The sequence below is a fragment of the Sarcophilus harrisii genome, chromosome 1 (assembly GCF_902635505.1).
Source record: "Sarcophilus harrisii chromosome 1, mSarHar1.11, whole genome shotgun sequence".
NCBI lineage: Eukaryota > Metazoa > Chordata > Mammalia > Dasyuromorphia > Dasyuridae > Sarcophilus > Sarcophilus harrisii.
Genome location: NC_045426.1, coordinates 233,456,577 through 233,481,727, shown reverse-complemented (window position 1 = coordinate 233,481,727; position 25,151 = coordinate 233,456,577). Strand labels below are relative to the sequence as shown.

Here is a 25,151-nt window from a genome sequence, read left to right as displayed (position 1 = left end):
AATTGACAAGCAGGGTAGTTTCAGAAAAACCTATGAGACAAATGAACTCATGGAAAGAACCAGAAGAATATCATCTGTAATAAAATCAACATTGTAAGGATGATAAACTGTGAACAATTATCTATTTTGATCAAGACAATGATCCAAGACAAAGGACCCATGATGAAAAATGCTATTCACTTCCAGAGAGAGATTAACTCTGAATGCAGATTGAAGCATCTCTTTTTTAAACTTTATTTTTCTGGGGAGGGGATGGAGAGTCAGTATGTGTTTTCTTTTTCAACAAGGCTAATATGGAAATATGTTTTGCATGACTTCACATATATAATCAATATTAAATTGTTTGCCATTACAAGGATGGGGGAAGGGTGAGAGAGAGGCAGGGAATTTGGAATTCAAAAAAATTTTTTTAGAAATGATTGTTAAAATGTTTTTATATATAATTGAGAGATATTTAATGAAATAAAATTTTAAAAAGAATCATTGGACTAAATGTTAATTGAGACCAAACTCAAACCACTAAGATAACCATATTTCAAAAAAATCATAAACAAAAATTGCTCATTTTTTAAACAAAATCAAACAAAAATTGTCCAATTGCTATTAGGCAAAGGGAAAACAAAAAGAACTCATTGATCAATTCCTTAAAGAAATCCCAAATTCCTCTGAGGAATATTCTACTCTGGGTCCTCTCTTCTTTTTTTTCTAAACTTTTTCACTCTCTTAAGCTCTCATCAGTTCAATTATCATATCAATGTAGACAATTCCTATCCTAAAACATCTCATTTTAATCTCTCTCTTGAGTTCCAGGCCCAGACCATGCTTTTTGGACATCTCAAATTATGTCCAGTAATCACCTCAAAATCAACATATCTAAAACAGAACTCATTTACCTTTCTTTCCAAATTTACCACTCTAGAACACATTTAAAGAAAAGGCAATCCCTTTGCTATATAACCTTTTTGAAAAAAAGCTAAGAAAGAAGCCATTAATCTTCTTTCATGAGACAATTATTGTCCTGATTGATGATCAAAGCAGAGAATGAAAACTATAGTCCAATATCAATGCAAAAATACTAAAATCTCTAATACCAAAATACTAGCATTATTTGTAATGTAGACACTGGAAGTTTCTGCAATAAGACCGAAGAAGAGCAAGAATACCCTGAGCCTGCACTCTCATACCACTAGAAATACTAGCTGTGTCAATGACAAGAAAAAAGAAACTATAGGAATTAGAATAGCTAAAGTAAAAGCTGTAACTCTCATTTGAGGATGATATGATGATTAACTTAGAAAGCCCAAAGAGTCAATGAAAAAATTAATCAAGGCAATTAATAGATTCAGTCCAGTTGAAGAATATTACAGAAGTCCACAAAATTCATCAGCCTTTCTACAAATTATTCCCCGGAAAAAAACAGAAAGAAAGACAGGAAAGAAATTTCATTTAAGATAACGGCACAATGCATTAACTCTCTGAAAATTAACCTGCCAAAACATACTTAGGACTTGTAAAAATATAACTATGAGATAATTTTTATAGGAAAAAAAGAAGCCCTAAATAATTGAATATATAGTACGTGTTCATGCCTGGATCACACTGATACAGTAAAAATGATTATACCACTTATATTATTCTACAGATTTATTCTTATCAATAGATTTATTGAAGAGGTATTTCATAGGACTGGATAAAATAATAAGAATCTTCATTTTGTGAAGATTCACAAAATCATTTTGTGAGGTCAATGGTCAGGCTACATCAAAGCTATAAAACAACCAAAAAAAGTTGTAGAAATCACACTTAAGGCCATCATATTTAAAATGATATTATGAAGCCGTATTTATCAAAATTGCCTGGTCTTAGATAAAATACAAAATTTAATAGAATAAACTAGATAAGCAGGACTTAGGAACAAAAATTCCCAGCATGCTAGTGCTTCACAAATCCAAGAAAGCAAATTGCTGGGATAAGGATGAGGCTGCTGGGGAAACTGGCAATTATTTTGCCCCTCAAATAAGTTTAGATCAGCATTTTATGCTTTAGGCAATGACATTCCAAATTGATTTCATATAAATATAAGAAATAGCACTATCAAAATGCCAGGATCATGAAAGGTTAGATCTTTCTAAAATATGAGAAATTATTATATAATAAATTTAATGTAATATAATATTTATAATATATTGTTTATGTTATTTATTAATCATTTATAATATAATATTTATATATAAATAATTATTTTCTGATTATGAGAAAATGAATGGAGACCAGACACAGGGCATAGTGAATAAAGGATCAGCCTCAGAACTAGGAGGAACTGGGTTTCAAATCCCTTCTTTGATACATACTAACTCTGTGATTCTAAGTAAGAACTTTAACTTCATAGTACTCTAGAAAAGTTTCTAAGGCTTTAAACTGCAGAAAAGGTGCTGACTTACATTGTTGGAGGGCATTCCTCCTCCAGGAATTCCTTATACCAATGAAATCATGGGTCTAGTTCCTATCCCTAATAATGGATAAGGGGAAAATATATAACTACTTAAGATATGGAAGGAAAAATAAAGAATTGGCAGTTTGTAATACTGCATAAAATTAGAAAAGCTTTTGCATAAATATGATCAATGCAGCTAAAGTCAGAAAAAGATAAATGAAGTGGAGAAAGTTCCTTAAAAAAACTGACAGAAATTTGACATTCAAAAAATTTATAGGGAATTAGCATAAACATATAAGATAAGGACCATTCTCCAATAAAGGATATGAATAGATTTGACAATTGGGATTAGGTAATTTACCCAGGGGTCATAGAGCTAATAAGTGTCCAAGGTTATATTTGGGCTCAAGTCCTACTAAGATATAATACCTCCAAAGCTGAGCTCTATCACTATACCACCCTGATGTCTTACTATAAATTGTTTTCAAAAGAGGCTGCTGATAGTATAGTAGATATTCTGAGTTCAAACCCAGCCTTAGACCCTTATTAGCTATGTGACCCTGGGCAAATTCCTTAATTTTTGTTTGCCTCAATTTCTAAAATGGAAATAATAATAGCACTTACCTCCTGGGGTTGAAACAATATTTGTAAAGTGCTTAGCATAGTGCCTTACATGTAATAGAATCTATATGAATGCTAGCTATTATTACTACTACTACTACTTACAAATAACAGTAACCATCTTTTGTAAAGATCCTAAAAGGATTTTTGGAGAGACATTTGGTGATCTTATGAGCTCTTGTAGGTTTAATTATCATCTCTGAGCTGATGACTTTGAGATCTAAATATCCAGTCCTTATCTTTCTTTTGAACTATAGTCTTGCACCACCAATTGACTTTTGTACTTCTCAAGTGGGATGTTATATGAAAATCCCAAACTCAAGATCTCCAGAGCACACAATTTGGAATTATGGAGAAAGAGTTACTAAATTGTTCATATCTTTTAATCCAGAGATTCCATTGTTGGGACTGTGTCCCAGTCAGATTATTTTATAGAAATCTTACATGCACAAAAATGTCCAGAGCAGCATTAGGGAAGAGGATAAACATTTAAATAGTGGCTTATATGATTTATGCATAGGGTAAGTGTTTTTATAAATATGATTCTGGGAGATAGTTGCTGTTATTATCCTCATTTTATAGTTGCGAAAACTGAGGACGTCAGAGATAAAGTAATTGGTTCCAGTTCAGAGTTAGTAAGTATCTGAGACTGGATTTAAACTCAGTTCTAGACTTCAGATCCACCACTTTATCACCTAGGTGCAGAATTTGTGATAATAAAAAACTGAAAACAAAATAAGTTTCCAGTGGCTAATGACTGAACAAATAATGATATTGGATTTGTGCAAATTTACTGTACCATAGTGAATGACAAATATGAAGAAATCAGAGAAAAATGATATGGCATATATGAAATAATGCAGAGCATAAAGTAGAGCCAAAAGATCAATAAACTTAAAATAAACAGTAAACATGAAGATGAAAATAGTGTTAATACAAAGCAACAAAACTATGGTGAAAATCTCATTATTGCCAATACTGGACTACCAACATTGAAGAACATTTTTCTTCTTCCTGAAAATGATTTCTGAGGGGATTGGCTAGAGTAAAAATCAAACCTATTTTGGTTAGGAAACACTGGGGAATAGTGGTACCACTCACAGGAGAATGGAAGCCAGTCAAAAGGAAGAAACTGCTCATAGCTAAGCATCTTCTATCTCTAGGCATGTATAGTGTTTTATACATCACGAGACCTTTATATATTTATGATCTTTCCAGAATTTCACTGTAGCTCTATTAAGTAGACAGAGCAATGTGCTTACTACTTGACAAATGAGGGCTATGTGATACAGTGGAAAGAATTTTGGATTGGGAGCCAAAGATCATGGGTTCAAATCTCTCCTCTGACACATACTTAATGTGTGAACAACTCTAGGCAGGTCATTCAACTTCTCAGTGGACCTATGCAACCCTAAAGATTTGTATTGATAAGAAGGAATCTCCTCACCAGGAATTTCCTTCACCCAATGAAGCCAAAGGTCTGAATTACCCAAAATTAAATAAGTAAAAGAGGAAAAAACACCAAAAAAAAAAAAAAAAAAGAGGGAGAACCCCTAAAATAAATAAATAAAAGGAGTTGAACTAAAAGAACTCAGTGCTCCCTCCCACTATAAATCTATGGTTCTAAAGTGGGTTACAAGGTCCCATCATGGCAGTGACAATTCTGGGACTAGAACTAGGTTTTCTAACTCCTGTCCCAAAAGTACATTTCCCTTCACCAGTAGTTCAGACTGATATAAGATTCTCCTCTTTCTGGAGTTCTCTAAAAACAAAGAATTCAGAGATTTTCCAGCAAGTCATGCCCACTGTGATGAATCCAGAGCAAGCTGGAGGAAGAGAGATGATACCCTTACCTGCTGCATGATATCCCGCTTCTGGTTCATGGTGGCCAGATAGCGTAGGATAAGCTTTGTGGCTTCAGTTTTTCCTGAACCGCTTTCCCCACTAAATTAAAGACAGAGAAAGGAAACCCAAATGAAAAGGAGAATAAAAGGGTTAGGGATGAAAGCTGGCTCATTCCTAATGAAGAAGAACAAAATTGATTCCATCTAGGGTCATCCTTAACAATATAGAACCAATATGACAAACATATTCTTATGAAATTATGACACTTATGTTAGAGCACTAGACCTGACGTTAGGACCTGAGTTAAAATCTGACCTCGGACATTTATTGTGTGACCCTTGGAAAGCAACTTAACTCTTCTTTGACTCAGTTTCCTCATCTGTAAAATGGGAATAATAATAATAGTCTTTACTTCCCTGGATCATCGTGAGGATCAGATGAAATAAAAATTGTAAAGCATTTAGCACAATAGCGGGCACATAGTCAGCACTATTTAAATGCTAGCTATTATTATTGTTCCTCATCCAAAAAATAAGATTAATTATAGCACAGACCTCTCAGAGTTATTGTGTAGATCAAATGAGATAATAATTGTAAAGCACCTGCATGTAATGGATGCTATTATTATTCTAGCTATTATTATTATTATTTGCTATTAAAGATATGGCAGAATTGAGACATTGTAGGTATTGAGAATATAAACTTAGAAACCACAAAATATGATCACAGTCTTGGTATTTTCCACTGTTATTTCCACTGCAAAACCTATAAAATGTAAAGCTATGTTATGCAGAATTGGAGCAGAGCTCGAAACAATGTGATTGTTTTTTCTTATTCAAACAAATGTTCACACAAATAATATTATTGTCTTATGTGACTTTGATGAGTCTTACAGATATTTTAGGTACTATATTTCTTTACCAGGAATCATAGTTTTGGGATTTTATGGTCCCAGACCATAGGCACAGTCTGTGAAGCAAGAAGGAGTGAGGATCAAAGAAATGGGAGAGGGGTAATTTTGACAAATAGAGACAATAACATGTCCAAGGTCACATATCAATTTGAGGGCTAAAACTCAGAAATCTGACTTTCTTTATAAACTAAACAAATGACAGCACTATACAGAAGCTCAGAAGTAGGGACTAGCTTTGGAAAGCACCCCAACACATTCCTTTCTCCACTTTCCTGGGGTTCTTCCTCTCACCTGATGATAATACATTGGTTGTGTTTAGCATCCAGCATTTTAGTGTAAGCAAGGTTGGCAGTTGCAAAGAGATGCCTGCAAAAGACAAACAATTTTCTCTTTATTCCTCCTGGAAACATGAATTTTTGACAAAACCCCAGGGTAAGGATGGTATATGATGGGATAGGGGGTGGGAGTAGGAAAGGCAAGGAGGCAGGACTATGGAACAAAAGAACAAGAGGAAAGGAAGATTCTAGCACCCATGAATTGAAACCATCTCAGAAATATGGATCTTCTCTATCAAAGGAGATTCCGGAAGATATATCACCATCTTTCAATTAGGTTCAAATTTAAGTCATCTCAGGAATATGGAGGTCTCTCTCTCCTCTACCCAAGGAGCTTTCTGGGAAGAAATATCACCATCTTTCAATCAGGGTCCAGTGTACATGATTTGAAGGAAGGGAAAGATATCCTTCAAATTGGGCTTCAAGGGACCTTCACAGGTATTCATGCTCTTGTAGCCACTTTAAGAATCAGACACCAGTGATTTCAGAAGCTTAGGCAGGCCTTTTAAACTCAGTTGCACTTGCAATTTCTTCATCCTAAAGTTCTCTTCTAAGGAGCCCATTTCTGGTCACTTGACCAGATATTCGTTACTGACCTTTTTCCTTTCTCCTTGATTCGTTTGTTGGTATCATCTCTCCCTTTCTGGTCTTGGACCTGGTTCTCTGTACAGATTCATCATCAGATTTTTCTTTCTCTATTCTTCCTTCCCCTGCCTCCCCAAACACATCCTTGATAGACTCCCTTTGAGGAAAGAGCTTAGTCAGACCCTGAATTCAAGTTTTACCTCTGACACTTATCTATATATTTTAAGGCAAATTACTTTACATTTAGGAGAAGCTAAATGAACTAAATGGGCCTCTGAGGTCTTTTCTAGATGCAATGCCCCAGAATCCTTTGAACAGTTTGACTAGGGCATTCTATTTTTGGTTACTCTCTGTCTACAACCTGGCATTATCCATGGCAGAACAAGAATACATTGTCAAGAGTGTAAAAGTGTGATGTATTAATTTAGTGAATATGTACACAATAGTCTGACACAGCTGTCTCTATAAAGCCCCAACAAGGACCCTTATTGTTATTATTGTTAATAGCAACAATAACTCATATTTTATTTAATAGATAATCTGTGAAACAGATGGTGCAAACTGTTTTTCCGATTTCAAATGTGAGGAAAGAGTCTGAGAAAGATTTTAAGTGGCTTATCTGTGAAGGAAGGAAGGAAGATGGGAAGGAAGGAAGGAAGAAGAGAAGAAAGGAAGGAAGGAGAGAAGGAAGGAAGGAAGGAAGGAAGGAAGGAAGGAAGGAAGGAAGGAAGGAAGGAAGGAAGGAAGGGAGAAAGAGAGGGAGGGAGGAAGCCTTTATTAAGTGTTTCTCATGCATGGAACACTATGATAAAACAGTGAGGATACAAATAGAAAAGTATGACATATGGTCACATAGTGTCAGAGCCAAGATTAGTCTTCTCAGCACCCTTTATATTTTCCTATACTAATAAAGTTGGTTATGGATGCTCTGAATGAAATCCCTTTTCTAGGGGATTGGTAATCCCATCCCAACCTATTATGTGTGTGAATTCTATTTCATTATGTGTTATCTCTGATTTTGGAGTAGTGACCTTCAATCTTGGTACTCAATTTATAAGCGCATCTGTGTGGGATTAGTAAGATTTGAAAGCTACTCCTCTCAAGTCATGTTAACCAACATGGGGGACCCACATTGGAGGTAGAGGCCAATGACGTTAACTTGTTAACACATTAACTTATTTTTAGGCTCATACTCAATTTTAACAAGTCTGAGTTTCTACCTTTCTTTTCCATTAAAAAAAACCAATTCAGAGCTGACCCTGACTCTTATTAGCCTCCACAGATCCCCTTCCTCTCCAGGATATTCTAATAATTCATGCTCTTTGATTTGGGATTTCCCCATCTCTTTATTTGTTTTTAGATTTTCTTTGTTGTTCAGGTCCCACCTCAAGTCCAAAAATCTCTTCTCCAATTCTCCAGTTTATACTGATGCTACTTATCTCTTTTCTTTATGCTATCATAATAGTCACTAGAGGGCTTGCACAACCAACACTAAATATCATACTTCTCACATGTTAGATATGTGACCCTATGTGTGGCTCCCCAAGGACCATGGGACCCTTAAAATCAGGAACTATGCTTCCTCTTTTTCCTGTGTCTCCTGAAGTATACTCTAGCACAAGGCTAGGGAGGTGGAAGGTATTCAGTCACTTTAGGTTGCTAACTCTAATTCTTAAGCTGGGTTCTGTGAACTTGGCTTTTAAAATATATGTTTAATATTTGAATTTGAAAAATATTTAAATAATAAAAATTATAAATAAAAATCATTATAAATAAAACTATTTATATTTAAAATATTTAGATTTTGATAACTGTATTTCAATATAATTGGTTTATTTTGAAATAGGCAGCTAGGTGACATCAGGAATAGAGTATCAAGCCCAGAATCAAGAAGATCTGAATTTAAATCTAGTTTCAGATTAGTTATGGGTGAATCACTTAATTTCTGGATGCCTCAATTTCCTCAACTGTAATAATGGGGATAATAACTAATCTCTCAGGGTTATTCTGAGGATAAAATGAGACAATATTTGTAAAAAAACAAAACAAAACAAAAAGCATTTAGCACAGTGCCATACATTCTATGTAAATGTTTATTCCATTCCCTAAGCTTATGTATTTTGTTTTATGCATTTGAAAACATGATTTAGAGAAGGGGTCTATAGCATTCACTAGACTATCAAAGGGGTCTATGACTAAAGACTTAATAACTCTTGACCTGAACCTTTGCTAAATCCAATCAAGCAGGATTTTGGATAGTTGGAAAAAGAAAGTCCAAATGACCACCTTCACTTACGGTGGATTCTCCCCCAGGGCTCGACCTTTGTACTGCAACACTTGCTCCATCCCATAGATATTAAACATCCGGTAAGGGTTCACTGACACAAGGATGCTGCCAATGTAGGTCTGCAAGAAAGAGAGTTGACCTAAACAACTGTGACATTGTGGAAAGTACCTAAATAGATATAAAGGGACTTGGGTTATACATCTTGTACTGTTAGGCCTGACTTATTTTGTCATATTGTTGATATATAACATTACCAAAGGGTGTGAAAATTCTCCTTTCATGGGCCCTATTAAGTCTGAAGTGAAAGTTGGGGGGAAGGGAAAAATGGGGAAGAGAAAAAAGTATAGAAGAGAAAAGTAGGAATGGGGTAGAAGAAAGAGAAAGAAGAGGGGAAAGTAAAGAGAGAAATAAAGGGTAAGGGAATGAGTAAGGGCAAGGGAGAAGGAGAAAGGGGGAAAGTGGGAGGAGGGAAGACGGAAAGAGAAAGGAGGAAGGGAAGAATAAGAAGAAAGGGAACAAAGAAGAAGAAGGAAAAAGATGAGAAGAAAGGGGAGAAAAGAAAAAAATGGAAAAAGAGGAGAAAAGAGAAGGAAGAAAGAGGGGAGAAGAAAAAAGAGAAATGAGGGCAAAAGGAAGGGAGGAAGAGGGAGAAAAGTAGAGGGAAGGAGCGAGGAATAAGGAGAAAAGGAAAAGAAGGAAGAAGAAAGGGTAAGGGAGGAAAGGAAAGAAAGAAAGAAAAAAGGTAAAAAGCAAATGATGGCAAAGGGGATAGAAGAGGAAGAAGCAAAAGGAAAGGAGTGCAAAGAATGGAGGAAGATAGAAAAAGGGAAAAAGAGGAATAGGGGAGAATAGAAAAGGAAAGAGTAAGAAGGAAGGGAGATTAAAGGAGGAGGAGAAATGGGGAATAAGGGAGGAAGAGGATGAAAGGGAAGAGGAAAGGGTAAGAGAAATAAGGAGACTGGGGAGAAGAGAGGGAGAGAGAAAAAGTAAGGAAGAAAGGGAGTAAAGAGGAAGTAAAGGCAAGGGGAAAAGAAGAAGAAGAGAAAAGTAGGTGAAGAGAAGAGGGGAAGAGGAAAGAAGAAGAAAGGAAACAGGGGGGAGGAAGAAAAGTTAAAGGAGGAAGGAGGGACAATGGAGGAAGAAGAAAGGAAAAATCTAAAGAAATAAATGATGTTCAATCAGTATAAGAAGTTCAAACCATCTTTTCCTCCCACTCCGATCAGGAAAGGACAAACTCTCCTCCGAGAATCTCCCCAGGCTGTTGTTTCTGCCTGAGTTTAGGGTGAGCGTGGAATACCCCATCTTCCTGAAAACAACTTTGGATATGGAGTTTGAACAAGAAAAATGGGGAACTTACATAGATGAGGTTCCTTTCAAATCTGGTTTTCAGATTGGACAACACAGCAGACTCTTGCAAGTCCCTGAAAGTTTAGAGTAGAGAGAGAGACTGTCAGCATGAGGTGACATTAAGCATTAGTCTGGTTTACTGATTTTGGAACCTAGAGCTTCCTCTCTCTGCCCTCCCCAAGTGAATAACTACACCACCTCCCATCTGTCTCACCTTCATGACTCTGCCTACCACTTCTACATTTCCGATTTCCCAACTGATTCACCCAGTCTTTTTAGAGAAACAGAGACTATTTGTTTTATAGATTAGAATATGGAAATTTACAGAGATGAAGTGATTATGATCACACGGAAATTTAGTGTTAGATTCAAGTAAGAGTTCTGATATCCTTATTCCAAGACCCTATGTCCTTTCTATAACAATGACGAATATATAATATATAATACATAGGGAAGAAAAGAAGGGAAAGGCGAAATGAGGAGAAAAGGAAGGAGTAATACATAATATATTATTTATCATATATTATATTATTATATATTATGCAACATGTGCATATTATGCATAATCTTGTCAGTATATATATATATATATATCTCATCAGTGAAATATATTTTAACAATAGCTAACATTTATATAGCCCTTTAAATTCTGCAAATCTCTTTGCATATTTTAGCTTCTTTTATCCTCATAGAAAATCCTGTATTATTATTTTTATTTTGTAGATGACAAGACTGAGTCTTAATAATGCCAAGTAATTTGCTTATGTAACTAACAACTTAAATTCATCTCTAGATCCAATTCTTTATGTACTATATCACCTGAAAGCTTGTGACTATACTGCCCTGTAAGTCTCCTCAGCGGCTCCTATTTGTCCACATCAGAATTCAGAGACAAGCCCAGTTTGGCAGCTAAGCTCCACAAGGAAGAACCTTCAGGATGGATGAGCCGTGCTCAGGCAAGATCATGGACATTGTGAGAGCCCAAAGCTCTGGAGTTTATCAATCTCTGCTTCCGAGGGAAAAAGATGTGGGAGAAAGAAGCAGCAGAGAGAACGGCTCACCTAATTCACTTGCTGCAGTCTCTGGCTTACTCTGTGGCTGTCACATCATTTTTCCCCTCTAATATTACCTTTCTCTGTTTCCTAACATCCTCTGGTCTCCTAATTTTCTCCTGAATTTAATTTGTGCATTACTGATTGTTCCACAACTCATCTCATCCCCTGGTGTAAGTGACCTCCTCTCCTCTTATCTACCCAAATCATACTCCAGCTTCAATGACAATAATATGATTGTTGTTGTTGCTGTTATTGTTTGTTCTTCTTTTTCAAAAAGGTCCAATGGCATCATAGGGTCATATCTTCACTGGCTCATTTTGCACAGCAGCAGCCTCTCTCTCTTCAGAGTCTTTGAAGCCCACTGGCAAGACATGATGATGACCCAGGATAGAGGATGACTTTGGTGTCTTGGATGTCTGATCCAGTTCTAGGTTCTCCACAGGACTTGCTTCATCTGCCTTCAGCCATTGGAAGAAATTGGTCTCATTTTTCCCATTCCATCAGCAGAAACCTTCCCATGCCTGGATAGACTTCCCCTAACTCACCAATGGGTTTGAGTAAGAAATGTTACCAAATAACAGCTGTCTTCACCTACCTGGAGCAAACACCTCCTAATTCACCAATGGGTATGAGTAACAAATGTTACCAAATAACAGCTATCTTCAATTGCCTGATGTAGATATCCCCCTAACTCGCTAATGGGTTTGAGTAACAAATGTTGCCAAATAACAGCTATCTTCAATTGCCTGTGTAAACATCCCCCTAACTCACCAATGGATTTGAGTAACAAAAGTTACTAACAGCTAAAATTAATATGAATACTCCTTTCTCAAAGCCCAGTTGGTAAGAGACTCTCCCCTTTAGTGGAGATGAAGACTCTGACCTATGTGAAAGATAGGAGAAGTTGGTGGGAAGTGAGAGAGCTTCAATTCTCTTCTAGTCTTCCCTGTAAGATAAAAGTTATGATTATTCCCACTTTACAGATGAAGAAAGTGAGCCAGAATTACAGAGCTAATAAATATCTGAGGAAAGATTTGAACTCAGGACTCAAAGTTTTATTCCCTATGCTACTTCAGGTTCAGCTGAGATCTTTTCCCCTCCATAAAGTCTCCCCTGAATATTTCATTTATTGAGCTCTTCTTACTCCCTGAAACTTCAGTTTCTATTTTGTCACACAATTTCATATTTGGTTTCTAAGTGTTTTATGTGCAGGTAAGCTTTGTTTCCCTGACTGGATTATATGCAAACTCCATGAGGCGCCATGACTTATCCTTCTCTGTCTCTCCCCCCAACCCAGACCCCTAGCACATGGTAGGCACTGGACATGTAATTTACAATTGATTGGCAATTAATAAATTAACAAGCATTAATTAAATGCCCCATATGTGCTGGGCACTGCTAAGCAGTAGGGATATCAAAGTGAAACTCTTCAAAGAGTGCATTTGAAAGGAAAGGTCTTAAGTTCTGTTTTGCACCTGTTGAGTTTGAGATGCTTATGCAACATCCAATCTGAAATGTTCAACAGACATCTCCAATATGATGCAAGACTGGAGCTCAGGAGAAAAACGTAGGATGGATATATAGATCTAGGAGTGACCTCCAAAGGGAAGATAACTAAATCCATGGAGAGTAGATGAGATCTTCAAGTGAAAGAAGAGAGAGATAGAAAAGAAGAAAGCCCAGGAGAGAGCCTCAGGGGTATAGCCCCAATTATGGGGCATAACACAGTTGAAGATCCAGCATTTGAAACTGAGAAGGAACGATCAGAGAGGTGGGAAGTGAATGAGAAGGGAAAAGTATCTCAAGAAAAGCCTAAGAGAAAAGAATGGTCAACAATAATATCCCAGTCTGCAGCAGTTAGAATCGTGAGGATTGAGAAGAAGCATATAAATCATTGGTGATTTTGGAGAGAGCATTCCAGAAGGCAGATTAGAAGATCGGGTTTAGAAGAAAGTAAGAAAAAGGGAGGCACCAAGACTTTTTCAAGGAGTTTAAGAAAGGGAACCATGCTATAAGATGAAAGCCAATTGAGATAGCTGGATTTAGTGAAGATTTTTAAAGAAGGACTAATTACATCATATCTCTGAACCTCAGTTTACTCATATGCAATACCTCATAAATATTGTGAGACAAGTGCTTGGTCAACTGCAATATATATGCATACATATAAATGTATATATATATATGTATAAATTAATTGTTAATAAAACAGTTATCCCTTACACATCACAACTTTCCTCACTGCAGTATCTATATATTGTGGATAGGCATAAGAAATTAAATGGAAATTGGGGGGGGGAGTTTTGAAGAAGTGCAGACAATATGCAAAGACCAGTAGATGACAGAAAAAGTTTAGAAACTCAGAAATGCATAATATAAATATATAGTATTGTATAATATCAACATATTTTATCTTTTAAATCTATAATAATTCAGATTTCACTAGTAAAAAGAGAGAGACAAAAAAATTTACATGGATTTTCCAGATCGTGGAAATGTCATGCTTCTAACTACAGCAATGTGGAAGGGATAACTGTTATTATTATTCTGCAAAGTGGAAGGTATCATTCAAATAGGGGATATAGATAATGATGGTGGTCAGTTAGTCAGCCTTTAACAGGATGGTGAAGAGCTGCCGTTTAGAAAAGAGAGTAGACGACCTGGGTGGTCCCAGAGCACAGAAATAAGACCAATGGGGTGAGAAATAAACTCCCATCTCAGCTTAATTTAATGAAGAAAATTCTGACAATTGCTACCATGCCACACACAATGAAGTGACTTGCTTTATAAGGTAGTGAGTTCTCTGACACAAAGGTGTTTAAGCACTGGAGGTGTTTAAGCAGTAGCTGTCAAAGGTCTTGTAGAGGGAATTCATACTTCACATGTGGATTAAACTGGCTGAATTACAAGGCTGTAGAATGTTAAGGAACATTAGAAATCATCTATTTCAACCCCTCCTTTTACAGATGAGGAATTTGAGGATAAATAATCTACCCAAGTTCCCTCAAGGAATTTGGGATTGTCAGGATTAGAACTCAGGTCTCCTGATTCCTAAGACCAGTTCTTTCCAATCTGCCATGCTGCCTCCCATAATGTCCTCTAATATCCTTTCTAACTTTAGAATTTTAAGATTCTGTAATGTCACTTGTATTCATCCCATTTAGGCACTCACCCCTGCTGCCTAGGTAGTAAACTGAGTAGGGGTAGGCAAGGTGGGTAGCTGCTCAGAGTACATGATCTGTGGGGGCACAGTATAATATCAATTTTTATAATAATAATAATAATTACAACTCTATCTTCTGGTTTTTAAAAGTACCTTCCTTATAACTATCTCATGAGGTCGGTAATGCAAGCAGTCTTTATGGTGAGAAAATAGGTTCTGAGCCTTTCCAAGGAGCCTAGATTTTTATTTGGTAAGGGAAATTATAGTGAAGCTTCCTAGGAAGAAGAACATTCAAGGGGCAGGATTTTCCAACCTTGAAACCTACGGGGTCACCACACCTGAGGAGCTTTAATGACCAGAAACACCTCCATCCCCTTCCCCTCTCCCCATCAGAGACTCTCACTCCAGCTGGGTCATGTCTTCCACACCATCTTCCTCCTGCTGTACCCGGTATCTCATGGATGGCAGGTTGCGAATGGAGTGCATCTGTGTGGGGGAACAGAGGAGGAGAGCTGAGTTAGGCTGTGGGGTGGGAGAGGAAGATGTAAATGAGAAGAAGGAGCATTAAGAGGAACAGGAATGGTTAGAATTAGATCTGTTCTCTCCAGAGGTCAAAGCACTAAAATTATAGGCAAGTCCTGTAAGATTTAGCTTGCCATTTCAGAGAAAGGAAAATTGGGGCACCTAGGTGGTGCAATAGGTAGAACACTGGCTCTGGAATCAGGAGGACCTGAGTTCAAATTGAACTCAGGACTCAAAGTCTGTGTGATCTTGGGAAAATCAATTTGGGAGAGACAGAGACAAAAAGAAAATTGTACTAAAATCATGCAGAGCCCTGAAACAGAAGCTAAATCTCCTGATCCCCAGTGCCAGCATGTTTCACCTTGGAATGGTGGAGGAGGGAAGTGATATTGAGACTGATTGGAGAGAGGAGAGGAGACCAAGGTTGTCTGACTGAATGCAGGGGAGAACCGAATATCTTGGAGAGAGTTTTATGAGTGAAAAGTGAAGGGGTTAAGTGTAGGAAGGTCTAGAAATCTTGCAAAGCAATTCAAATTATAGAATAGCAGGAAAGAACTACAATAGATGAATTGAGGAGATGTCTCTAAGGGAATCCTCACCATTCTCATGTTGAGAAGATACAGAAAGGGACAGATTTCCTAGCCTTCCAAAGTGTTTTAAAAACTTTTGAAACACACACACACACACACACACACACACACACACACTCCTACCTCGCACAACAATATTTGCATACCCCATATACTTATAATCAATCATGTGTACATTTACAAATTTCCCCGACCCAGATTCATTCCCATACATACAAGATGAGCAAGGGCATCCATGTGCACATACAGCCCCAACATGCAATGTCACGTGCATATCGCTCCCTCCATAACACTCATATTTCATTACAGGGCCTTGCGAATGCATGCAGTATAGACAAATATTCTGTCAGTTTTATCCCTAACAGTATGTGTACACAATTGTTCTTTCCAGAAACCCCCTCGTGCCTTGCCCACACATGGATGCGACTTTTGCCCCAATCATTTACCTACACCCATTCCAGGGGAACAGACCACCCTAGAGCTTTGCTTTAGAGAGAGGGGGCCTACCAGAGGGGGCCCCCCTGTCTGCCTATCCCTATCCCCAGGGTTGTGAGAGTGGGAACTTTCTTAGTAGAATTTGATGGGTTCGTATTTTCTTAAACCCTAGGGCGGGAGGAGAAGCCCTTCCCAGAAATCTCCCTGCTGCTGATGTCAGTGCCTTCCTGATCATAGGCTGGGGAGCAAGTAGAAACCCATGAATCTCCCTGCCATCCTCCTTTCCTCAGAGGTTGCTCTTGATAAGTAGGGCACTGAGAAGAGAAAGCTCAAAAGCCCTTGGCCACACGCCAGGGAGCACCTTCTCAGCCGCTGCTGTTGCCACCTAAATAATTCAGCCACTCACGTATTCCAAGGTGATCAGTGCCCACCGTGGGCGCTGCCACGCATCCTTGCCCCGGGGCCCTGGGCGGTTGGCACATCTCTCTAGAAGAGCTGCATCAAACACAGAACGCAGGACCCCGTGACTGGGCGGGTGGCCGCCTTTTGCTGATGTAGCCTGGGACGCCATTGCAAGGGAGCCCTTCCCGGAACCCGGACATCCGCAGCCCCTGAGCTAGACACCCCGTCTGTGGGAAGGGAGGTGACTGATTGGGATGGAAATAAGCTGCCTGCCTCCGCCTCCCCCACTCCTGTGGGGGGAAGGAATCAGCCCCAGGGGAGGGCTCTGGTGACCATCTCTCCCCTGAGTCTGGTCTGTGCTGCCAAGAGCTGTCTGCCTTTGCTGCTTATTTCCCAGGCCAGGCCAGGCCCACTGGCATCCTTAATTCTAGCCTCACCAGCAAGAGTGGCCAGGAGCATGAGGCTCCTACAACATGATCCTCAGACTTGGGGGCCAAGGGGAGGGGTAAGCACACTGGTTCTGAAAAGATCCTGCGGCTACCTTGGGTCACCCAGAAAGGACACTGAGAAGTTGTCAGATGGGGCAGCCAAGGGAGGAAAAGATCTAGGACCATTCCCAGGACACACGGAGCTTCTGGGCAGTTTCCAGGAGCTCAGGCCATCTTCTGTCACAGAGCTAGCCCTGGATAGAACTCTGGTCCAAAAATCCAGAAGATCTGAATGCAAATCTAACTTCAGATGTTTAACTATGTATTCACAGGAAAGTCACTTAACTACTTAATATCTGCCATTGACTGTTTCCTCAACTGTAAAATGGGGATAATAATATCATCTGCCACCCAGTATTGTGAGGATCAAATGAGATAGTATTTATAAAGCACTCTCTCAAATTTAAAGCACTTATAACAATGCAAGCCGTTATTATCATTAATATCGCCATACAATAATTGTGGAAATATGTTTAGAAGAATTGTACATATTTAACCTATATTGGATTACTTGCTGTCTAGGGGGAGAGGTGATGAGACGGGAGGCAGAAAAAATTTGGAACACAAGGTTTTGCAAGGGTGAATGTTGAAAACTATCTTTGCATGTGTTTTGAAAATAAAAGACTATTTTATATATATATATATATATATATATATATATATATATATCACATACAAAAAGATACAAATTCTCAGCCTAGAATGTTCTCTTTTGTTTCCCATGTGTACCCATTCAAATATTCCCATTGATTCCTGGCTCAGGTTGAATCCTACCTTGTCCATGAATCAGCCTTCCCTGACCATGTTAGCCCTCCCTGAATTTTTATAATACCCAGGACAGCATCTTAAAATCTAACACTTGTCTATATTACAGACTGCTCTTTTCATTTTGAGGTGACTGGGCTATGTTGTCTGAAAACAGTCACTATGCCTTCTCCTTTTTCCTGTCACGCCTGGCTCAGGGCCAAACATGCAATAATAATGGAAATTCTTATTTCTATATCACCGTAATATTTACAAAGAACTCTCTTCACTATCATTCAGAAAAGTGATTAGTGCTGGTACTGTCCCTATTTTACAGATGACAAAACTGAGAATTGAAGGAACTAAAAACCAAAGTCATACCATTAATCAGTTTTAGAATCAATACTTGAATCCAGGTCTCCTGAATCTAGGATCAGTGCTCTTTCCTTGCTACCACAATGATGGGCTTTATCAGTTTGAATGGAACTTAAATATAGAGAGGCCTCCTGAGAACTTCCTATTTATGGAAAAGCTTCCTGGTTTGGGAAAGAATCAGATTAAACAAAGAGTTTAGAGTTGCCTTCCCCAAGCCGGGAAAAGGGAAATAGTTGGAGGGGAGGCTGACCATGTACCCAAACTAGAACTGTCCCTTCAAGGGGTTATGGATCATCCCTTCTACCATCCAACTTGGCCAAAGTCAGTCCCCTCCATGTAGAAACATGTTGAAAGTTTGTACTTACCTGATTCTTCCAGCTTACTGAGCCTTCCTGCTCCCAGGGTCCCTTGAAGGCATGGCACTGGAGGGACATTTTACAAGATAGGTAGTGGGTCCCCGTGGCCACCCTGGGCCACCGCCGGAAGGCCCCAGTTGAGACTGAGACACGCACCCAGCTGGACTCTTGGGCCTTCGGCAGGCCTGGCGTTGGTTGTCTGGTCTGTAGTTGCTGGGATATTGTGGACACCCGCTGGAAGGAGCCCATCTTTTGAACACGAGGCATAACAATTGCAAAGCGCCCAGGCCTTGGTGGACCTCGTTCTCCTTTCTCTTGGGCTCCAGCAAGTCCTGTGGTAGGGGCCGACTGGACCAGTGATCTGGGTAGGGATGCCCATCTGCGAAGGCTGGGCCATGTGGCCTGAGGTGGAGTGGTCAGTGGGTAGGAGAAACTACTGTGGAGTACCTTCTGCCCCTGCACAAGCCCGGGAGATGACTTCTTAGAGACCCTGGGAGAGAGAGCGATGGAGACTGCCGAGGGCTTCGGGGTGGCCCCATCGATGGCTTCCCCTTTGTCAGACTTCATGGGATCTTCATTTGATGATTTAGAGACTTGGCCAGGGCCAGGTTCTTCAAGCCTACCAAGGAGAACATGGGCTAGGTCATCATCCCTTTCTTGGAAAACAGGAGGCGGAGGATGGGCGGGTCCAGGCATGGGATGGCCATGTTGGAAGAAGGGTCTGTGAAATGAAGATGGTGGCCGACGTCGCTTGGAGAAGCCCCGCCGGCTGCCAGCCAGGCCGGGCCATGGGGACGGTGGGCGCTGGATGGGGGGAAGATCCACCTCCCAGCTGGGTGCGAGCGGGGGTGGTAGCCAAGGTGGCGGCCTGCCTAGTGAGTGGCGGCTGTCCCGTCGGGGAGCTACATCAGGCACGGGCCCATCTCCGTTCCAGGGACCGGGAGGGGGCTGGGGAGGGACCCTTTGGCGGGACGACCTCTGCAGCGGTAAATGCACTTGGGGTTTGACGGCCTTGGTTGGCCGCTCACTGAGCCGGTTCCAGGGGTAAGGAGGCTTCCTAGGCAGATTAAGGGAGCGGCGCCTCAGGCTTCGGCCTAGTGGGGGTGAGGGGAGCCTTTGGCTCCCGCCTCTGGGAGGGAGATGAGGGGATCCTAAGTGTGGGGAAGGAGGCCCAAAACGACTGAGGGATGGGTTTGGGGAGAGAGGTTCCCTGAGAGAAGGGTGACGGCTGGAGCCCTTAATCCCCAGTGGAGGGGAGAAGGGGGGCCTTCTAGACCTGGGGCTGTACATCAGCGAAGAAGTGGAATGGACGGAGAGCTGCGGGGAAGAGGGCCTCAGTGGGGAGTGAGCCCCAGTGCTAGGGAAGCTCCTGAGGGATGGTTGTGGAGAGGCAGGCAGGGGTCGCGCTGCTCTGGGGGATCCCAACAGGTCTCCAGGGGACATTGGTCCCCTCACAGAAGACCCTGGGAAGCCAAGAGTGCCTGGTCTCCTCAGGGATGACCGCATTGAAGGAGTAGGAGTTGGTGGCCTGCTTGGGGATCTGGCAAACCACAGTGGGTAGGGATTAGCCTCAGGCTCTGGAAAAGTGGGTACAGAGGGTGGTTCAATGAGGCTCCACCAGCTGGACTGTGGCCTGAGGACAGGGGGAGACCAGGGCCTCTGCCGCAGGGAGGCCTGGGGTGAAGGCGGGGCTTGCCCAAAGGACCCATAAGGAGAAGGGTCATAGGGAGAGGCTTGTGGAGGCCTTGCTGAAAGGTCCGGCAGGAAGGGCCAGAGGGACGGCTTGGCATCTGGGTTCTCATTCTTCCTCAGGGGAGGCGGAGAGATGAGCACGCTCTTCTTGGAAGGCGTTTGGGATGGAGACAAGGGAGGCACCTTCTGGGAGCTGTTGCTGTTCGTCGTAGGGCCGCGGAATTTCCTCAAGGTCACCGGCGTGGCAGGATTGTCAGGATCCATCCCCGCAAGCTTATAGCCAAAGCGCTTGTAGGCCGCCTCCCTCACGGCTGGTCTCCTGAAGGAGCCTGTGCCCTTCTGGTGGGCACTGCTACCATATTTGGGGATGGGTTTCTTTTCCGAAAGGGTTTTCTTTATGAATCGGGCAAGTGACGTGGCAGGTGGAGAGGGCTCTCTGGGGAAGCCCAGGTCTCTCCTCAGCCTAAAAGCTGACAGGGCTCTTTGGACATTGCGGTCCCGTGGGGACAAAAAGCCGGCGTAGAAAGGGTGGAGGTATGGGCTATAAGGCATAGAAACCGGTGGATACTGGTCTTCTTCCTCGTCTTCCTCTTCCTCTTGCTCATCAGTGGTAAGCGGAATGTCCAGGGAAGGAGGCAAGGGCACATCCAGTTTTTCTTTGCCAAAGATTTTCACCTGGGGCCGGGGGAAGAGTCGGAACTTCCTGATCAGGGACAATTTGGAGGTGGCTGACTTCTCCATGCCCTGCTGCTCAAAGAAAGATGTACTGGGCGGCTTGAAGGTATAACCCTTCTGCTGAATCCCGGGTTCCTCTTCTTGCTCTCCCTCTTCCAACTCCAAGATGTCATCCATGGGGTGGGCATAGGGATTATGGGGGGATGGGATGGGAGCTTCCCAGGCATAGTCAAAGGGGGGGCCTTCAGGGTACGTATAAGGGACCTCCGGGGGGTAAATGGCATCAGCTCCTCCTGGGTAGTAACCTGCCTCATCATAAGGGCTGTAGGGACCCAAGTAATAGTTGTAAGGATAGGAAGGCTCTTCGTAGTAACTGTAGGGTGAGTACCCCAAAGGTGCAGCATAAGGGGGGGAATAGTCATCATAGCCATAGCCATAGCCAAAGCTATAAGGAAGATAGAGACTATCTCCATAGGAATCGTCAGCATAGTAATCATCACCATAGTAATCATCACCATAGTAACCAGGACCGTAGAAATCATGGTCATAGTAATCACTGTCATAATATTCATCATCATAATATTCATAAGGGTCTCGGACTGGGTACCCATAGTAATAGTCACCATATTCAGGCCACTCTGAGCCATAATAGCCCCAGGGCGAGCGGTAATTTTCTTGCTCATACTCTTGGAGGGACTGACGGTCATAATAATCATCGCCCTCACGGTAGTAGTCATAGTATTCCCCCAGGTCCTGGAAGCCTTCCAGCCCGTAGAGTGACTTCCTTGAGCCAGACTGTCGGAAAGAATCTTCTGACTCAAAGGGCAGGAAGCCAATGGTTTCTCCTGACTCATACAAGCTTCGGCCTCGGGGGAATCTCCTCAGCCTCCCCTCTCGCCTTAGGATGTCAGCCCCAGAAGGGAAGGGAAGCTTCTGGGAACCGAACCGGGAGCTGGAGCGGTTCAGCCAGGCGTCCAAGGAGGCCTGCTCGCTTCCCGACTCTTCGGCCTTTTTGATGAGGAACCTTTTGGTCAACCAGTTGATGGAGGTAGATGCTTTGCTCAGCACCTGAGCTCGGGGCTTGAGCTTCCCTCGGCCTCTCTTGCCTGGGAAACGGATAACCATGAAGGACGGCTTCTTCTCCTTCATTGCCTTCTTTCTCTTGCCCTCCCGCATCTGGGTCATCAGCTTGGAGGTGGATTGCAGCACAGTCTTGGCCTTCTTCTTCCTCTTGGTCTTCTGGGGGCCTCTGTTGAGACTCCATAAGAAGTGGGAGGCACTCCTGAATTGACCCTTCTTTGATATTTTTGGCGTCCTATCACGGAAGCCCATAAAAAGCCTAGAGGTCCCTTTGAGGCTCCTCTTGGGTTTCTCTGGTTCAGGAGGCTTCTTCCCCTTCTTCTTCTTCTTCCCCTTGTCTTCCTCCTCATCTTTGGCCATGGCTGCCTCCCCTTCCTAGTCAGCTCTGGCAAAAAGGACACTGGGTTGTAAGCACAGCTCCTGGCACGTGGCCTAGGGCTAGGAAGTGGTCTCTGTTCCTCCACACTCAGAGTGCAGACCGGAGGTGCAGCCCTGATGGGACCCGACTGGCCTGAGGAACTTTGTCTGCCTTTGGAGGAATACACAAGCACTGTTCCTAGGGAGGCTGCCAAGCCCAATCTATGCATAATTTATTTCTTGAAGATTTCTCCCCTCCTCTCCCCTACCCTGGTCCGCTTTGTATTTCACCTTCAAGCAGGCTTGGAAATAGGTAGTGTCATTTACTGGGGGGAGGGCTAGAAGCCAAAGGGAACCATGATCCCAGCCTCCCTAACTCTGTGACTTGACTTCAGTTCTTCCAACTCCCGGGGGGACTTCAGCCTTGTGGGGTCTCACATGAGATATGCAACCTTCCTTGCTTTGGGGGGCCATTTTGGCAAAATCTTGATGTTCCCCTTGATGCTACTAGTAAAGAAGTATTCCTTTCCCCAGGAAATATATATACACACATACACATACAGACTATATGTATATTATATACAGACACACAGTATATATATACATATACACACATATATAGTGTATATATATACACACAGAGTATATGTATATTATACATATACACACAGTATATATATACATACACACAATGTGTATATATGTACATATATATGTGTAGTATATATGTACATATATACACATAGTATATATAAACACACATAATGCACAGCACATGCTTTATATACATACACATACATATTATATATACACATACACAGTATATATTATATACACATACACACATTAGACATACATACATACATATGTACATGTGACACACACAAACACATATACACGGAGTTCAGAATCATGAGTGCATTTCCCAGTATCATATTTGGGGTAGTCTGCAGGACTGGACAAGGCTTTGAAGAGGAAGGAAACAGAAAGAAGAGAGAGAAAAAAGGGAGATAGTCTCAGGCCTAAGCTACTAGGTAATTGAATCTCCTTGCCTCTTGAGAACGTGAATAATGCAAATAGGCTGAGACTGTGCCATCAATGTCTTAGGAACCTGAACAAGATAGAAATACAATCCATAAAACTCTAGCTATGGACCTTCCTTGCAGATCAGAGAAAGGAGATATGTTGGGACCCTTTTGTTCCTTTATCACATATGAAGGATGATCTGAGACCCTAAAAGTATCCCAGAACCAAAATAATTTTCCTATTGGCCACACTTTTCTGGAACATGGGATTTCCACTAATAATACCTCCTTTGAGAAGTGAATGAAATATTTGTTTTAGACAAGTTAACTTCCATGACAATCTTAAATACTATAAATGCCAATGTTATTATTATTTATTTAAGGTAATTTATTATTTAAGATAATATGAAAATTTTTTATTTACATAAGGCCTTAGGCTAGTTAATTAATGTGATAATTGTCATAGACTCACATTTTCTGACTCAGGAGAGCTGTGCTCTTGAACTCATTGTAACTTGATAAAGAAACCTCAGTGAATATTTTCTCTCTGAATTACTGTTTTCTCATTTGTAAAAGATTTAGACTAAGTCATCATTAGGTCCCTTTCAGGTCCATCAAGTTATAATATTTATGTGCTAATTTGCACTAAGGTGTGATTGACGGATAAAATAAATCAGTGTGTTGCTATTTCAAAGAAGTGTTCTGAGAAAATAATGTTTATTCCAAAAGAGTAAATCAGGGAAGATATGTGGAACTTATCTGACCTGGAGTCAGAAAGACTTGGGTTCGAACAGACTCAACATAACCTTTGTTGTTATTTAGTCATTTCAGTCATATCTGACTCTTCATGATCCCATTTGGGTTTTTCTTTACAAAGATACTGGAATGATTTGCCAATGTTCTTTCCCAGCCTATTTTACAGATGAAGAAACTGAGGCAAATAGGATTAAGTAATTTGTCCAGGACCATATATTAAGTATCTGTGGTCATATTTGAATTTAGGAAAATGAGTCTTTCTGACTCTAGCTATTCTATATACTCCAGCACCAAGCTTCCCCACACATAATTTACCTGATCATAGAAAATGAATCTTGGTTTCTAAGTATAATTTTAGTTACTAACCATAAGCTACAGTGGGATTGTTTGCAGAAAAGAGCCAGAGTCTGAATAAAAAAAAAAAATAAAAAAAAAAGATAAGTGAAAAGACAGATTTCAGAACTGTGTTAAAGTAATCACAACATTCTGTACTGTCACTTACTGTTACAGGTTGGTTGGCTAATGAGTGCCACCTGGTGTTGAAAAGTAGGCTAAATATGCTCCCTATTATTATTTTCAATTATTTTCAAAAAGACAGAAAGTAAGATTTTGCTTTGTCATTTGTTGTTGACATGAGGTGAAGCAAGAGAAGAAAGATCTTATGAAGGAGCCAAATTGAAAAGGCTTTTTGCCTACATTAGGGTAAAGGTTATCACCATTTCCTAAAAAGTTTAACACAACTGAAGGCATCATTAAGACTGAAATTGGAAGTGATAGATACTATAGTTGCCATTGATTAGCAGATGAATAGCTTGCAAGCTGACAATTAGAGAAGTGACCCATCAGATTAAGTAATTTGACTGAGATGTTCAACTCAGTGAGTGGATTAATTCAGCTTAAAAGAGGACACAGAATTTATGTTCCAGAATTGTGATCTGTACTGATCACATAGGTGATCTCATGTATTTTCCTATCAAATTTCTATTAAGTATATGCCCACTCCTCCACATGCATACTGAATACATTTTTGGTGGGAAAATGTTATATATATGGATTATGATATATTTAA

General features: G+C 40.7%; 1 protein-coding gene across 1 annotated transcript in view; it reads right to left on the bottom strand.

Annotated features, from left to right (window-relative positions):
• The window catches only part of MYO15A (myosin XVA), a 125,224-nt gene extending 102,903 nt beyond the window's left edge, over positions 1 to 22,321 (bottom strand). Inside the window, 7 exon segments of the mRNA XM_031938533.1 lie at positions 4,909 to 4,999; positions 6,105 to 6,179; positions 9,030 to 9,139; positions 10,378 to 10,441; positions 14,989 to 15,071; positions 18,507 to 21,331; positions 21,422 to 22,321. Coding sequence (XP_031794393.1) covers positions 4,909 to 4,999; positions 6,105 to 6,179; positions 9,030 to 9,139; positions 10,378 to 10,441; positions 14,989 to 15,071; positions 18,507 to 21,331; positions 21,422 to 22,304 — 4,131 coding nt within the window. The 5' untranslated portion in view covers positions 22,305 to 22,321.
• Positions 22,322 to 25,151: the final 2,830 nt, after the last annotated feature.